Source organism: Armigeres subalbatus, chromosome 3, assembly GCF_024139115.2.
Source record: "Armigeres subalbatus isolate Guangzhou_Male chromosome 3, GZ_Asu_2, whole genome shotgun sequence".
Taxonomy (NCBI): Eukaryota; Metazoa; Arthropoda; class Insecta; order Diptera; family Culicidae; genus Armigeres; species Armigeres subalbatus.
Genome location: NC_085141.1, coordinates 391187056 through 391202202, shown reverse-complemented (window position 1 = coordinate 391202202; position 15147 = coordinate 391187056). Strand labels below are relative to the sequence as shown.

At 38.3% G+C, this 15147-nt stretch overlaps 2 protein-coding genes across 2 annotated transcripts; one reads left to right on the top strand and one right to left on the bottom strand.

Annotated features, from left to right (window-relative positions):
- Window positions 1-4812: 4812 nt before the first annotated feature.
- Window positions 4813-5857, bottom strand: LOC134223896 (angiopoietin-related protein 2-like). The gene is made up of 2 exons (XM_062703123.1): window positions 5476-5857; window positions 4813-5417 (listed from the first exon to the last, which is right to left on the bottom strand). Exons 1-2 carry the CDS (start codon window positions 5794-5796, stop codon window positions 4980-4982), a joined length of 759 nt encoding a protein of 252 aa, XP_062559107.1. The 5' UTR covers window positions 5797-5857; the 3' UTR covers window positions 4813-4979.
- A 105-nt stretch (window positions 5858-5962) lies between these two features.
- LOC134223897 (ficolin-3-like) lies at window positions 5963-7076 on the top strand. The gene is made up of 4 exons (XM_062703124.1): window positions 5963-6107; window positions 6171-6420; window positions 6476-6759; window positions 6822-7076. Exons 1-4 carry the CDS (start codon window positions 6046-6048, stop codon window positions 6946-6948), a joined length of 723 nt encoding a protein of 240 aa, XP_062559108.1. The 5' UTR covers window positions 5963-6045; the 3' UTR covers window positions 6949-7076.
- The last annotated feature ends 8071 nt before the right edge of the window (window positions 7077-15147 follow it).

The following is a 15147-nucleotide window of genomic DNA, read 5'->3' as shown; positions in this document are numbered from 1 at the left end:
AAATATCATTTAAATATCAATATATGCTATGGATAAGAACAAACTAATGGCACATGATATTGATCACTTATTACAAATAGCATAACATGATCTTCTCATGATATTTTAGTGCAAAATTTTGATATTATCGTCTTATCTTTTATCTCTTATATCAATCATGTCCATATCTCATTTTGCTATCTTATCAACATTTGATATTATTGAGCTATTTTCGTCTACTCGGGTAGCGAACGAATCTGTGTGTTGATGATACGGGGCAAATTCTTCAATTACAGCCTAATCAACGTTTACGCACCGATAAACGATAAATCCGATGACGTGAAGGACACGTTTTATGAATGTCTTGATAAAGCCTATGGAGAGTGCCCAAAGCATGACGTGAAAATTGTTATCGGAGACGCTAACGCTCAGGTCGGTAGAGAGGACTTTTTCCGTCCCATAATCGGTAGGGAGAGCCTTCACTCCGCTACCAATGACAACGGCCTACGGCTAGTAAATTTTGCTGCTGCCAGAGGGATGGCCATCAGTAGCACCTACTTTGCATGAAAAAACATCCGAAAGCACACCTGGAGACACCCAAATGGTGAAACTTGCAACCAGATAGACCATGTTCTGGTGGATGGGCGCCATTTCTCGGATGTTATCGATGTGCAGACATTCAGAGGTCCGAACATTGACTCTGATCACTACCTCGTTGTCAGTAAAATTCGATCACGGTTGCTAACTGTATCGAACGAAAGATCACAGCGAACGATGCGTTACAATATCCAGCGATTGTCGGCGGAAGGAGTATCGGCTGAGTACCGCTAGAAGCTCGACGAACGGATAAGTGCAATCAACGTTAGCGACAACATCAACGATCTATGGGAGTCGATCCATGGAGCGGTGAGCACAACAGCACGAGAAGTGGTAGGCACTGCACAGAGGCGACCCAGGACGGGTTGGTTCGATGTGGAGTGTCAGAAAGTGACAGACGAGAAGAACGTTTCCAGAAGCCGGATTTTGGTGTCGGGTACCCGATCGAATAGAGATCGGTACAAGGAAGCAAGAGCAGCCGAAAAACGAACCCAAGGCAGGAAAAAAAAGAGTACGAAGAACAAATTATGAGTGAGGCGCAGGAAAAATTAGAGCAGAGCGATATGTGGAGGTTTTATGAGACTGTCAATGGCGTGCGGAGAAAGACAGCGCCATCTCCCGTCATGTGCAACGACCAACAAGGGAATTTGCTGACAGATAAAGCTGAATTGGCTGCCAGGTGGAAGCAACACTTCGAGACTTTGTTGAATGGAGGAAGTGACGGTGCATCGGTGAACAGAATAAATATTAGCGACGATGGACAATCTGTGGAGTCACCTACACTAGATGAGGTTAAAAAAGCTGTTAAACAGCTGAAAAACAGTAAGGCTGCGGGGAAGGATCAGCTCCCGGCTGAACTTCTCAAACAAGGCAGTAAGCTTTATGAAGTTCTGCACCATATTATGTCGAAAATATGGGAAGACGAGGAAATGCCGGCTAGCTGGTTGGACGGCCTCATTTGCCCTCTATTTAAGAAAGGGCACAGACTGGAGTGCGCCAATTATATGCGATAATTATCGAGGAATAACCCTCCTTAATTCGGCGTACAAAATTATGTCCCGTATTCTGTTCAACCGATTGAGACCGCTTGAAGAGTCCTTCGTCGGCGAATACCAAGCAGGTTTTCGTGAGGGCCGATCAACGACGGATCAAATGTTTACCCTGAGACAAATCCTTGATAAATTCCGGGAGTACAACTTGCAGACACATCATCTGTTTATTGATTTCAAGGCGGCTTACGATTCAGTGAAACGGAATGAATTATGGCAAATTATGCTTGAACATGGTTTTCCGGCGAAACTGATACGGCTGATTCGTATAACGTTGGACGGATCGAAATCAAGTGTAAGGGTTGCGGATGAAATATCGACGTCATTTGTTACCTTAGATGGATTAAAGCAGGGTGATGCACTCTCGAATCTACTGTTCAATATAGCGCTCGAGGGAGCGATTAGGAAAGCTGATGTGCAAAGAAGCGGTACCATTATCACAAGATCGCATATGCTCCTGGGATTTGCGGACGATATCGATATTATCGGAATTGATCGCCGTGCTGTGGAAGAGGCTTTTGTGCCTTTTAGAGGGAGACAGCTAGGATTGGACTCACTATCAATACCAGCAAAACGAAGTACATGGTCGCTGGCAATCAACGTGGGTTCATTAGTGGTGGTGGTAGCGAAATGGTGCTGGATGGTGAAAAATTTGAAGTGGTGGAAGAATTTGTGTATCTTGGAACATTAGTGACGTGCGATAATGATGTTACCCGCGAGGTGAAAAGGCGTATTGCAGCTGCAAATAGGGCTTATTACGGACTTCGTAACCAGCTTAAGTCCCGTAGTCTGCAAACGAAAACAAAACTCGCGCTGTATACTACTCTGATTCTTCCGGTGGCTTTATACGGCCATTAAAAATGGACGTTAAAGGAGGCTGATCGGAGAGCTTTCGGAGTGTTTGAGCGTAAGGTGCTGCGGACAATACTCGGCGGTAAACAGGAGAACGGTATCTGGCGGCGTCGCATGAATCACGAATTGTACCAGGTGTATAAAGGGCTGGATATTATTAAGCTTATACAACATGGAAGACTACGGTGGGCTGGTCACGTTGTTCGTATGCCGGAAGAACGTCAAGCGAAGATAATATTTAGTAGAGAACCCGGAAGAGGCCGCAGGCTTCGTGAAAGGCCGCGTACACGATGGCTTTTGCAGTTGTAGAGGACCTGAGGGCGCTCAATGTTCGGGGCGACTGGAAGCGATTGCCCCAGGATTGAGTCCAGTGGAGAAGGATACTCCATTCGGCGTAGGCGTAGAGCTGTAGCCCATCAAGTATCAAGTGTCAAGTAAGTAGTTTCTTCTTAACTTGAAGCACAAAATACTCTATGCCAAGGTGAGCTTCGTGGCCTGCGGTTAGCGACGTCCATCGTCTAGACGTATGTGCTAGGAAGTGTGGGTTCGATTCCCGAGTTTCATGCTAGGTGTTAAGTGTTCAGTCTGTACGACCTCTGCTCGAAGACGGTGTACTTGTCTTTTTTTTTTTGCAGAATCAAGAAGTTTTTCCCTTCAAAATGTTTTTTTTTCAGATCGGGATTTGTCCCTGTCACCTCCAGCAAGGTCTAATTTGTAGCCAATCGGTATACCACTGAGCAACGGAAGGTACCTTGAAGTTGGTTACATGCTGGTAATTTTGATTTCAGCTGTTTCCGTAACCCTAGTATGAAGGGTGAGCATAGTTGCATGTCCAAAACAAATAGAAATGAATTTTCGGTTTGTTCTCTCCGTGGTTGGCATGTTCCGGGCAAATAGCTGCGTTTGTCCGGAGTTGTTCTCAGACCAAATTACGAGTTATTAATGGAAGTGTGCTAGTGACAGACAATTGTAGTGCGGGGTACATTTCATTTCCTTTCACCATGTTGGATAAGATTGCGGTTTTGTATCCAGCTGCAGTTCTCTAGTGTTTGATAAGAATTATTATTGAGTCATCGCCACTTCCGTGACATCTCCATTGTACACCCTCTTCGTTAATCATAGACGTATACCTATTCTGGGATACAACATATTATGAAATGATGACCCTAACATGCATCATCAATTAGGGGTAATCGAAATGAGTTGTGCGTGTGGTGTCGAGTTACATCCTTCAAAAAGGTAGATGTGTATATTCAATAAATTAATGATGCCAACATTTTTCGTGAATCATCGGAAACCAATTAGTGAGTATATTTTTAGCTCCCTATCATTTTCATACATAGGGTATCTGTTCCATTATTAATAACATGCTCCTATATCAATAACATTCGCAAAACAAGCAGTTTAGGCTCAATTTGTGTCGTGCTTTGTTCTTATCCGGCGTACTCACTGCAGAAAAAAAAAATGAGAAATAAAACAATTTGCGCACCAATTCTTTGAAGGAGGAGCAAGGAGCAAGTTTCGAGGAGCAGTTCCCTTACATCATTATATTTTCACTGCTTTGGCCGAGTGGGTCAGTAGGGGAAAAACTTAGAAACCACTCTTTGTCTCAATCGTAACTGGACATTCAGGAATTCACGGATCAAACTTCTTGCGAAATTATATGTGCTTCTATTCCAAACAAAGTCACCTTTTTTGCAATCGTATATCATGAAGCTTACGCGACGAATACTATGCCCAGAGAAATTGAGAAAATTACCAATCTTAAAATTAACTGGACAGGACCTTGCGAATCGAAACAAGTCACTTTCAGTGTGGTCTACTTTGTAGCTGCGCATCTTACCGCTAGGCAAAGGAAGGCCCTTGTTATAAATGATCATCATCTTCTTCTTCTTCAAATGGCTCTACATTCCAACTGTAGCTTGGCCTGCTTTTATACTTAGTAATCTATTAGCATATCCTCAGCTATTAATTAAAAGCTTTTCAATGTCCGCCATTGCATGAGTATGTATCTGTGTGGCAAGTACAATGAATATACTATGCCCAGGCTGTCAAAAATGTTTCCACCCGACAATATCCTAGACCGGACCGAGAATCGAACTGGCCATATCAGGATTGAAAATTCTACGCCTTTGGTCGCAAGGCTACTGGAGACCGCATTATGAAAGATATGTCAAATAATTAACACATCAAAAGTACACACTTTCGGTTACGACCATCGTATATTTGAATTCGATGATCGATTGTAGTTCATATGTACTTCACATAAATGCATAACTGTTCCCTGTAGATAAGAAATCAAGCACATGTAACAGTTATGCATTTATGGGTAGTATAGATCAAGATCAGCCTGCTTAAAAATCAAAATAATATTTATTGTCAGAATATGCGATAGAATTAAATTTATGAACTGTTATTCCTACTTCATAGAGAGTTTTCTAAGTTAAATGACGATGGAATTGGAATGGTTTGAAAGGTTTAATAAAATTATGAACAAAATTTTCATCTTTTGGTAGAAACTCGTGTCTTTAGAACTGGTCTAACTTTGATAAACATCTTAGACCACTTCAATGGATTTGGAGGCCCGCCAAATCCTCCCCACCACATTCCGGCTCCGTTATCCAGCACTCGAGCTCCATAGACGCCGTTCAAATTGTTCCGTCTACTTCCAGTTCCACAATCCAAATGCCAGTATCCACTCCCCATTACGGCTGCACAATTTCTGCCGGATTTGTCGTTCACTCTGTCGTAGGTACTAAAGTTTTCCTTCCGGTAGTCGTAGAAGGATTCTCCTGCCGTTCCTTCCATGAATCCTAATAACTTGAGCGCATACTTATCTGTCTCATTGGCCACCCCGAATGTAGTGTAGTGATACCAAACAGGAAACTCGCTGTAGTTTGCCATCACCACTAACAGCTCGCATGGCTTTTCATGAGAGATCTGCAGTGAAACGTTTGCTCTAATTGTTTGAAGCTATACAAAATGTAGCAACACATACCCGATGCAGTTTTTCCAGTCCTAACCAAAATTCTCGCTGTAAACTTCCGAAACCGAACTTATAATCATTCCAACTTCGGTTAAAGTTCGTCGAGCCATCCAGACGGTTTTGAAATTGTAGCCAATGACCACCGAAGTGTTCTTGTTCACAGTACGCTTGAAAGGGAGCTGAATTGTTACGAGGTCTGATCATATAGATTGCCGAAACGTTAGGAGCCTCATTGCAAGACTGGTAGTACTGTGGCACACGGCTGATCAGTTGGGAAAAACTAAGCCAAGAGCCGTACCAAGTAGTGATAGTAACTAGATAAAGTATTCTCATCGCGATGTCTAGAGATCTGATTGATTGTTGGTGGCGTGTCTTAGAATATGTGCAGAGCTACCGTTTGAAGTTCTACCGGTTTTATAGACTCGAGCAATCAAGCAATAAAAAACTTCAGCACCTTATCTAAGTAAAATTAAACTGAAGAGGTTTGGTTTTACGTTTCATTGATTAGATATATTAGGTGAAGCGCTTTGCTGTCTGTCCATCGAAAGTAGTGCAAAATGTAAAAGTGTGATTCGGACCACCATGGAGCATTTGATTAGAATAGAGCTTCTGTGCTGCGTTTTATTGGGAGTTTCGATAATTAGGTTATACACTGAGCAGTCATTTTGTCTTCTTACAAAGGGATATAATTATTTATCTATTTTCAGTGCCGTTCGCCTCACTTACAGGTCTTGCACGGAAGCCCCCAACCAATCCGGCATTTACTGGATTAGTCTTACAGACAATGCCGTCCCATTTCAGGTTTACTGCGAGCAGGAGAAGTTTGCTGGACATTGGTTAGTACTCCAGAGCCGTAATGATGGATCAACAAACTTCAACCGCAGTTGGGTCGAGTATAAATTCGGATTTGGAAATCTGAAAAATAATTTTTGGTTGGGTCTGGAGAACATGCATAAGGTGAGTAGTATTTAAATCGGGTTGACTTTATTCACTTTATTTAATTCATTCGCAGTTAACTAGCTCAGCCAGTTATGATTTGATGGTGGTGATGGAGAATTATCTTGACTTCATGGCCTTTCAAAAGTATGAGAACTTCGCGGTGAAAGCCGAATCGGATGACTACAGCTTGAGCTTATCAGAGGTGAACACCGGAACGGCCGGTGAATCGTTGTTTATCTATAACACTGAAAGGTTCAGTACTTTCGACAGACCAAACAACAAGGGCGCTGCAAACTGCGCAGCGGAAATGGGAGGTGGTTTTTGGCACTACGATTGTCGAGTGGTGCTGAGCACCAGGTGAGTTTTATGATGTTGCACCGGTGATGACTTACCGAATTGATACTAATGCTGATTCGCAGAAGTAATTTAAACGGATTATATGACGTGGATCATATCATGAAAAATGGAAGCGGTATGTGGTGGGGTATGTTTGGCGGCGTAGGGAAACCCCTCAAAGTGACAAGAATGATGATCAAACTACGTTGAGGATCGAAGTTATTTCGTCGATTCAAGAGAATCTTACGTATAGCCTAGAAAGCAGTATTATAATTTTTTTCCCTCTAGAGTTTGGCAATCCAGTATAATAAAATTTCGATTCCAATTAATTTAAAACTAAAAGTTTTAAGAAAAATAAATGAATTTGATTAATTATAAATAATTGCAATTATTTAATTGCTGAGTTCCATTGCATCGATTGAACGTACACTTCAAAATATTGTTTGAGTTCATACTTCTCTAAAAACGCAATGAAAATATCGTTGAAGTACGAGTACCGGTGTTTTTGTTTTCATTTTTTTCTCATGTTTCACTGTTCAGTGTGGCTGGTTCGGGATTTTATTGAAATTTGACGCTCTTATGAACTTCTAACATTTTGAAATTAAAATTGACAATCAATGTGTATCGTTTGAGTGTTTTTCATTTTACTATATCATGAGTAATAAATGTGGCTTAGTTTGAGCGCTGCGAAGAAATGATGAACACTTTTCAAAACAATTAATGTAGAAGTAGTGGTATTAATTTTTATTAGACTTGTCATGGAAAAAACATAGCCGTCCACAGATGGACTACAAACTACAGGGGAAGGTGGGGAGATTTAAACGCTAGGGATTTTTTAACAAGATCCAAAGAAGTTTTGTTCTAGCTTGTTCTTAATCCTTTACACTATTAATTATTTCTACGATTTACAATGATATGGAAATAATAATATCATCTTCCAAACTTAGGCCTACATGTTAGTGGAGAGATGAAGTTGATATTCTTCCCTCGCTCTTCATATGGGAGCTTGGCAGAAGGAAGGCCGTGATATTTCTACCATCACAAATATTGCCCTTCGCTCGCTTTTAAATCTACGTCTTTGAAAACATTCTTCATGCCTGCCGTATCCCAACGGAACTATTAAATCTATACTTTCGTCTCTAATTATATCATGAAAATGTACGTCTAAGTTTGGAAGAAGTCGGGGTTCAGCCAAACCGCACTAAGCGGCTTTTTGACTGATTTGTGATATTTTGCATGCAAAAGGAAAACGGAAAGTATTGTATGTCAAATCATGCGTACATTTGTTGAAGGATACCCTCTGTTATGGCGTTGATCGATGACCGTTGCAATTTGTGATTAATTGAATCTGTTACACGAAATCGTTGGCTAAAAAATTGGAAATTTTTCATTGGCGCTTGATGTGGTTTGGCAGAACCCCGACCATATTAGCATTCCCACATAATTGCAAATCGATCTTTTAGTCAAATGATCATTATGTAGTGTTTTGGACCCTGCTAGAAATCTTTTTAGTGACCACGCAAAATTGGAATAACTTTTCATAACACTGACCAACTACTATACACTTTTCACAGCACAAAACCCTATGCGAAATGATCTGTACTGATAAAAGATCAACATTGCTTCACAATTATATGATATTAAGATTTTAAGTTGTTAATTCAATATGGGGACACTTGATCCCACATTAGTCATCCATAGGGGAAGGTGGGTAGACTTGATCCCCGGGGAGACTTGATCACCCCCTGTTTTATCGAGAACTAAAGTAGTTTTGTTCTAGCGTATTTTTAGTATAGATCCTCTAGACAAATGACCTTTATGTGATGAGTTATTTTTTGGATTGACAACCTTATTTATTCTGCAGGGCGGTTTGTATGTTTTGACCTTCCTAAAGATTTTTTTATTGGCCACGCAAAATTTGAATAACTTTTCATAACAATAACCAAATGCTTTCGTTTTTTCACAGCACAAAGCCATAAATGTGCTTAATGATTTGTACTGATGAAAATGTCAACATTCCATCAAAGTTTTAGGATATTTGGATTTGAAGTTATTGCCTCAATATGGGGACACCATTAGTCACCCACACAAAAATTTGGCGAAAAATTCTAAAAAATATAAATCTGTACTCAGCCTTCTAATGTTTTGTAGATTTGACAGATTTGATAAAAGGTTGGGAGGAAAAATTATTTATTGCGTAGATATCATAGAAAGAGGATCAAGTCTCCCCAAATTTGAAAATTGCATGTGCTGTCGAATTTAATAACAAAAAATCGTTCATGTACCTATACCTACAGCAATTCGAAAATTGCGCATATTTTGAAGGAAAAATATTTTAAAAATCTGAGGGCACCTTTCTAATGTTATCAAAGCAAGTTCTTGGAGAGGGATCAATTTCCCCCGAATATTTTAAAAGTAGATTTTTGACAGCACTCTAAAAAATCGATTGTGTATCAATAACAACAATAATTTAAGGACTTTTATACATCAGTGAAGTTAAATACTATATTCCTTAGATTGCCTGTGTGGAAATCGCGTAAGTTTATTTATTTTTGGCTGTGATACATCCGAAATCAGAAAAGGGGATCAAGTCTACCCAGTCTCCCCTACACAATTTTGGCGAAGAAATTCAAAAAAATATTAATTTGTTGCAGGATGTCTATTTTTGGTACATTTGACAAATTAAGTAAAGGTTTTTAAAATTGTACGCACTGTCAAATTCCATAACTAAAATCGTTCATGAATACGCATAACAAGTCGATAAACCTATATATTTTGTAGGAAACATATTTAAAGTTATTTTTATTGATCCAGGTTCTTGGAGAGGGATCAATTCTCCACGAACATTTTGAAACTCGATTTTTGACAGCACCGTTTTGAAAATAGATTGTGTATCAATAACAAGTATAATATACATACTGTCGCATATCAGTAGAGTTGAACTTTATGTATCTTATAGAGTCTGTGTGGTAACCACGTAAATTGGCGGTAATACATCGTATGTAAGAAAAGGCAATTAAGTTTCCCCTACAACAGCGATTCGATGGAAATTAAGAGCTTGGTGCCTCCCTTAGCTTAGCTGCCACAAAGCAAAAACATGTTGAAGATGCATCGAATGTAGGAAATTTTCGGTTCGGAATGGTAACTTGAGGCAGCTGTGGGGCGGTAATGTCCCAGTGGGGGATGATAGGAAGATGAGTGTCGTGACCAGTCCGAGATTTCCAGTGTGGACCGTTTGTCCCAACAATACTCAGCAAACTGATCTGATTCTCGTTTCGCTCCCACACGATCACCCCGAAAAGTTTCTTGCTGGATGGAATCAAAATATTTTACAATCTAAGGTCGCTCGCTACACGTTTAAACGAAATACATCACAAAAGAGTATATTCTAATTGGATAATAGCTAAATGCCAATAGCACAAAGTAGTAGTGAATATTTTTTCCGACACTTTACAGATCGGATCTTATCTACCACATTCTTCTCCTCCTCTACTCTACAGGAATGTGAAAAACGTATAATGAGCTTATAGCAATAACATTTATAAAATAATTCAAAATTTCACAAAACGTTCATGCAAAATTATTTGAAACATATCACAATTTAGCAGAAAATGCTTCAGACCAAATTCAATTTTAAACCAATCCAATACTAATGCAATTCACATCCTACTCAAATCAATCACCGATTCCAAATCAAGTCAAAAACCAATTCAAGTTCAATTCCAATCGAATTTAAAACCAATCCAAATTAAACTTCATCCGAATCCAAGCCAAATTTAACCTAACCGGGACTCGCATCGTTCTAAAAGGTACATTACCTTCGACAAAGCACGTTTGTCGTTCATAAGAGTGGCGGGACTGCCTAAGTGATCTAGGATCATGCGAGTCCCGGAAGGTAAATCAAATGCTCATTCACATCTCAATCCAACTCAATCCCAGTTTAGCCAAATTCAATTACTCATTCAAATCTAATCTTTATCCAATCCAAATTTAGTATAAATTCAATCTGAATCCAGTCCAAAGCCAATCCCAATTCAATCCAAAACCACTCAAAATTTAGTTTAGACAATTCAAATCTAGCCAAATCCAATGAAATAAATAAAATCTAGCTATAGCCAATGAAATACTCATTCAAATTTAATTTCCAATCCAATTTTTATCTGAATCTATTGCAAATCCAATGTAATCGATTCTGAAATCATTGGAATACCAATTCATGTCCAATCCAAATTTAATTACTCATTAGAATCTAATCTTTATTCCAATCTAAATTAAAGCTGAATTCAAATCCAATTCAATTGGAATCCAACCTTATTCCGATCCAAATTTAATTCAAATGCAATCCAAATATAGCGAAATCCAAATAATACTCATTCAAGTCTCCTAATCCAATCCAAATTTAATCTGAATCCAATTTAAGTTCAGTTCAAATCCATTCCAAATTTAATCCAAATACAGTCCGAATCAAATCCAATCAAAATCGAGCCAAATCCAAATAAATACTCATTCAGCTCTAATCTGAATCCAATTCAAATCAAATTCAGTCTGAATCAAATCCAATCCTAATCTAGCCATATCCTAATAAATACTTATCCAGATCTTATCTTAATCCAATCCTAATTTAATCCGAATCCAATCGAAATCCAATCCAAATTCAATTCAAATCCATTCCAAATTTAATCCAAATCCAGTCCGAATCAAATCCAATCAAAATCTAGCCAAATTCAAATAAATACTCATCCAGATCTAATCTTAATCTAATCCAAATTAATTTGAATCCAACCCAATTCAAATCCAATTCTAATTCAAATCCATCCTCAATCCAAATCCAATTCAAATCAAATCCAAATAAAATCCAAATCCAGTCCGAATCAAATCCAATCCTAATCTAGCCAAATCCAAATAAATACTCATCCAGATCTAATCTTAATCTAATCCAAATTTAATCTGAATCCAATTCAAATTCAATTTAATCCGAATACAATTCAAATCCAATCTAAATCCAGACCGAATTAAATGAAAATTCAAATACAAATAAATAATCATCTAAATCTAATATTATTTGTATTCAAATTTAATCTGAATCCAATCCAACCCAAATAAATCTAAATTTAGTCCTAATCGAATCCAAGTTAAATCTAGCTTGAAAAGCCAATGAAATACACATTCAAATGTAATTTAAATTAAATCCAATTTCAATCAGAATCTATTGCAAACCCCTCGGCAAATCCAAAGCAAATTTAATCTGAAACCATTGAAAATCCAATTCAAGTCCTGTCCAAATCCAATTTCAATTACTCATTCCAATCTAATCTTTATTTCAATCCAAATTTAATCTGAATCTAAATCCAATGTAATCCGAATCCAATCCAAATTCAATCTAAATTTAATCCAAAACCGGTCCGAATCAAATCCAATTCAAATATAGCTAAATCCTAATGAATACTCATTAAAATCCAAATCAAATCCAAATTCAATCCAAATTTAGTCCAAATCTAATTTACTGAAATATTCATTCAAATTTAATTTAAATCGAATATTTTCCAATTTCATCTGAATTTACTGTCCAATCAAAATCCAATGCAGTCCAATTCAAATCCAAATTCAATACAAATCCAGTCCAAATCCAATCCAACACAAATCTAGCCAATTCAATTACTCATTCAAATCTAATCTTCATCCAATCCAAATTTAACCTGAATGTTATCACAATTCGATTCGAAGCCAATCCGAATTTAATATAAGTTCAATCCAATTCAAATCAAATTTAATCTGAACTCAATTCAAATCCAATCCAAATTTAACCAAAAATGCAGTCTGATTAAAATCCAATTCAAATCCAAATAAATACTCATCCAGATCTAATCTTAATCCAATACAAGTCCAATCCAAATTCAATCAAAATTCAATTCAACCCAAATCTAGCCAAATCCAATTACTTATTTATATTTAATCTTTATCCAATCCAAATCTAATCTGAACTCAATTCAAATCCAATCCAATGGAAATCTCGTCCCAATTCAATACAAATCCAATCCCAGTCCAGTTCCAGACTGGATTTGGATTGATTTTGGATTTGATTTGGATTTAGATTGAATTTGGATTGGATAAAGATTAGATTTGAATGAGTAATTGGATTTGGCTATATTGGGATTAGATTGGATTTAGATGTGAAAGAGCATTTTATTTACCTTCCGGGACTTATCTTTTATTACCTTCTGGGACTCCGCCGCTCTTATGAAAGACAAGCGTACTTTTTCGCAGGTGTTGTACTTTTTACCACGGAGCGAGTCCCGGAAGGTTAAATTTGGCTTGGATTTGGATGAAGTTTAATTTGGATTGGATTTGGATTCGATTGGAATTGGATTTGAATTGGTTTTCGACTTGATTTGGACTGGGTTTTTGATTTGAGTAGGATTTGGATTGCATTAGGATTGGATTGGATTAAAATTGAATCTGGTGATCTAAAGCTAAAGCTAAAGGGGCCCTCCTTAGCCGAGCGGTAAGACGCGTGGCTACAAAGCAAGACCATGCTGGGGGTGGCTGGGTTCGATTCCCAGTGCCGGTCTAGGCAATTTTCGGATTGGAAATTGTCTCGATTTCCCTGGGCATAAAAGTATCATCGTGTTAGCCTCATGATATACGAATGCAAAAATGGTAACTTGGCTTAGAAACCTCGCAGTTAATAACTGTGGCAGTGCAAAATGAACACTAAGCTGCTAGGTGGCTCTGTCCCAGTGTGGGGATGTAATGTCAATAAGAAGAAGAAGAAAAAGATCTAAAGCTTTCTCGGCCCAAACCATTTGTGAAATTTTAAATGATTTTATAAATATTATAGCTATAAGCTCATTATACTTTCAATACATTCTTGTAGAGTAGGGGAGGAGAAGAATGTAGTAGATAAGATGAGGTCTGTAAAGTGTCGGAAAAAAATATTTAATTTACTACATTGTGCTATTGGCATTCGGGATGAGCGTGTGAGAGCGAAATGAGAATCAGTTTGCTGAGTATTGTTGCGACGAACGGTCGAGACTGGAAATCTCGGTCGGGTCACGACACAGGCTGCTTTCTTTCCGGAGATAACTGAAAGGCTTGAAGCAGGAAACTTACCCGAACTTAACTCCGAAAATGTTTAGCCGAACTTAACTCCGAAAATGTTTAAAAATTTATCCGACACTTTATAGACCTGATCTTATTTACTAAAAGAGTACATGTAATCGACATATATGTCACTGTTATAAGCTGGTTATGGATCAGTTTCCTGCAAGGGCAGTTGACTATTGCTCCGCAACTAGAGTCTACATTTCTCGGTCATTTTCGATGAAATTTATCAATCCTGGGAATTCCAGTTTTTCCAAAATACCAATTTTATTTGTTCAGAAGTGAAAGCTCATATTTTCAAAAATCCAGATAATACGGAGGTCAAATTGAAACTCATATCAATTTTAATTAGAATTGATTCTTTCGAAATGCAATGTTTTCTATGCTGGTTTATAGAGTTTATATTCTGGTGGAAATAACTAGAAAGACAAGCTTGATTTGTATACAAAATGGCCATGATTGGAGGTGAACATCTCGATTCGATTGGGCTCAATATTTGCCAGCAGGCCTAAAATGACTTTATTTTTTTTTCAATTTGATTTCAGTGAATGTTACATTTATGCAAATATTCTGCGATTCTGTTGGAAATAATTATAATGACATAAAAAGGTATCTTTATGATTATTTACAGATTCTGAAATCAAAATGAATAGAGATGTATACAATTCATTCAAAAATTGAAAGTTCAAGTTGAAAACAGAGGCGACTAGTAAAATTTTAGCCAAATCAAATCGCTGCGAATCGAGATTTCAATCCTCAAACATGATGAAAATGTATGAAAATAATGCTTGTCTTTATAATTATTTTCGGCGGTATACACTTTCCGGATTTGCATCCAATGCCCTATTGAACCAACGTAATTTCTGTGTGAATATCAGGCGATACCTTGCTGTAGACGAAAGATGCGCAGCGCAAACTTACTGGGTCTAACACCCATTGAAGATAAAGGAACCCCCTTAGAAAGAAAACACATGTCTAGGATTTATTTGCAGCTCAACCTCATTTCCAACAGGTTAAGGGCCCAGGAACGATTCCGGGTTAGAGACGTAATCCCAGTATGGGGTTCATTGATCGGCGGCATAAGTCGCGTGCCGCCGTGTTTTAATGGAGTGGTAGCGTCGTACGGAATTTATCGGAAGGTGGGATCGCTCCATAGGTTGCTGGCTTGTGTCCAGGTGTTCAAGAGGAGCTTCGAACTAAAACATTTAGAAGCTGGTGGGCAAAGCATCGAGAGGCGCTGTGCAAGCATCGGAGCCGGGCCGGTTGTACAGGCGCATGTGGTAGAGAGATTGTTTTACACTTCTCGAA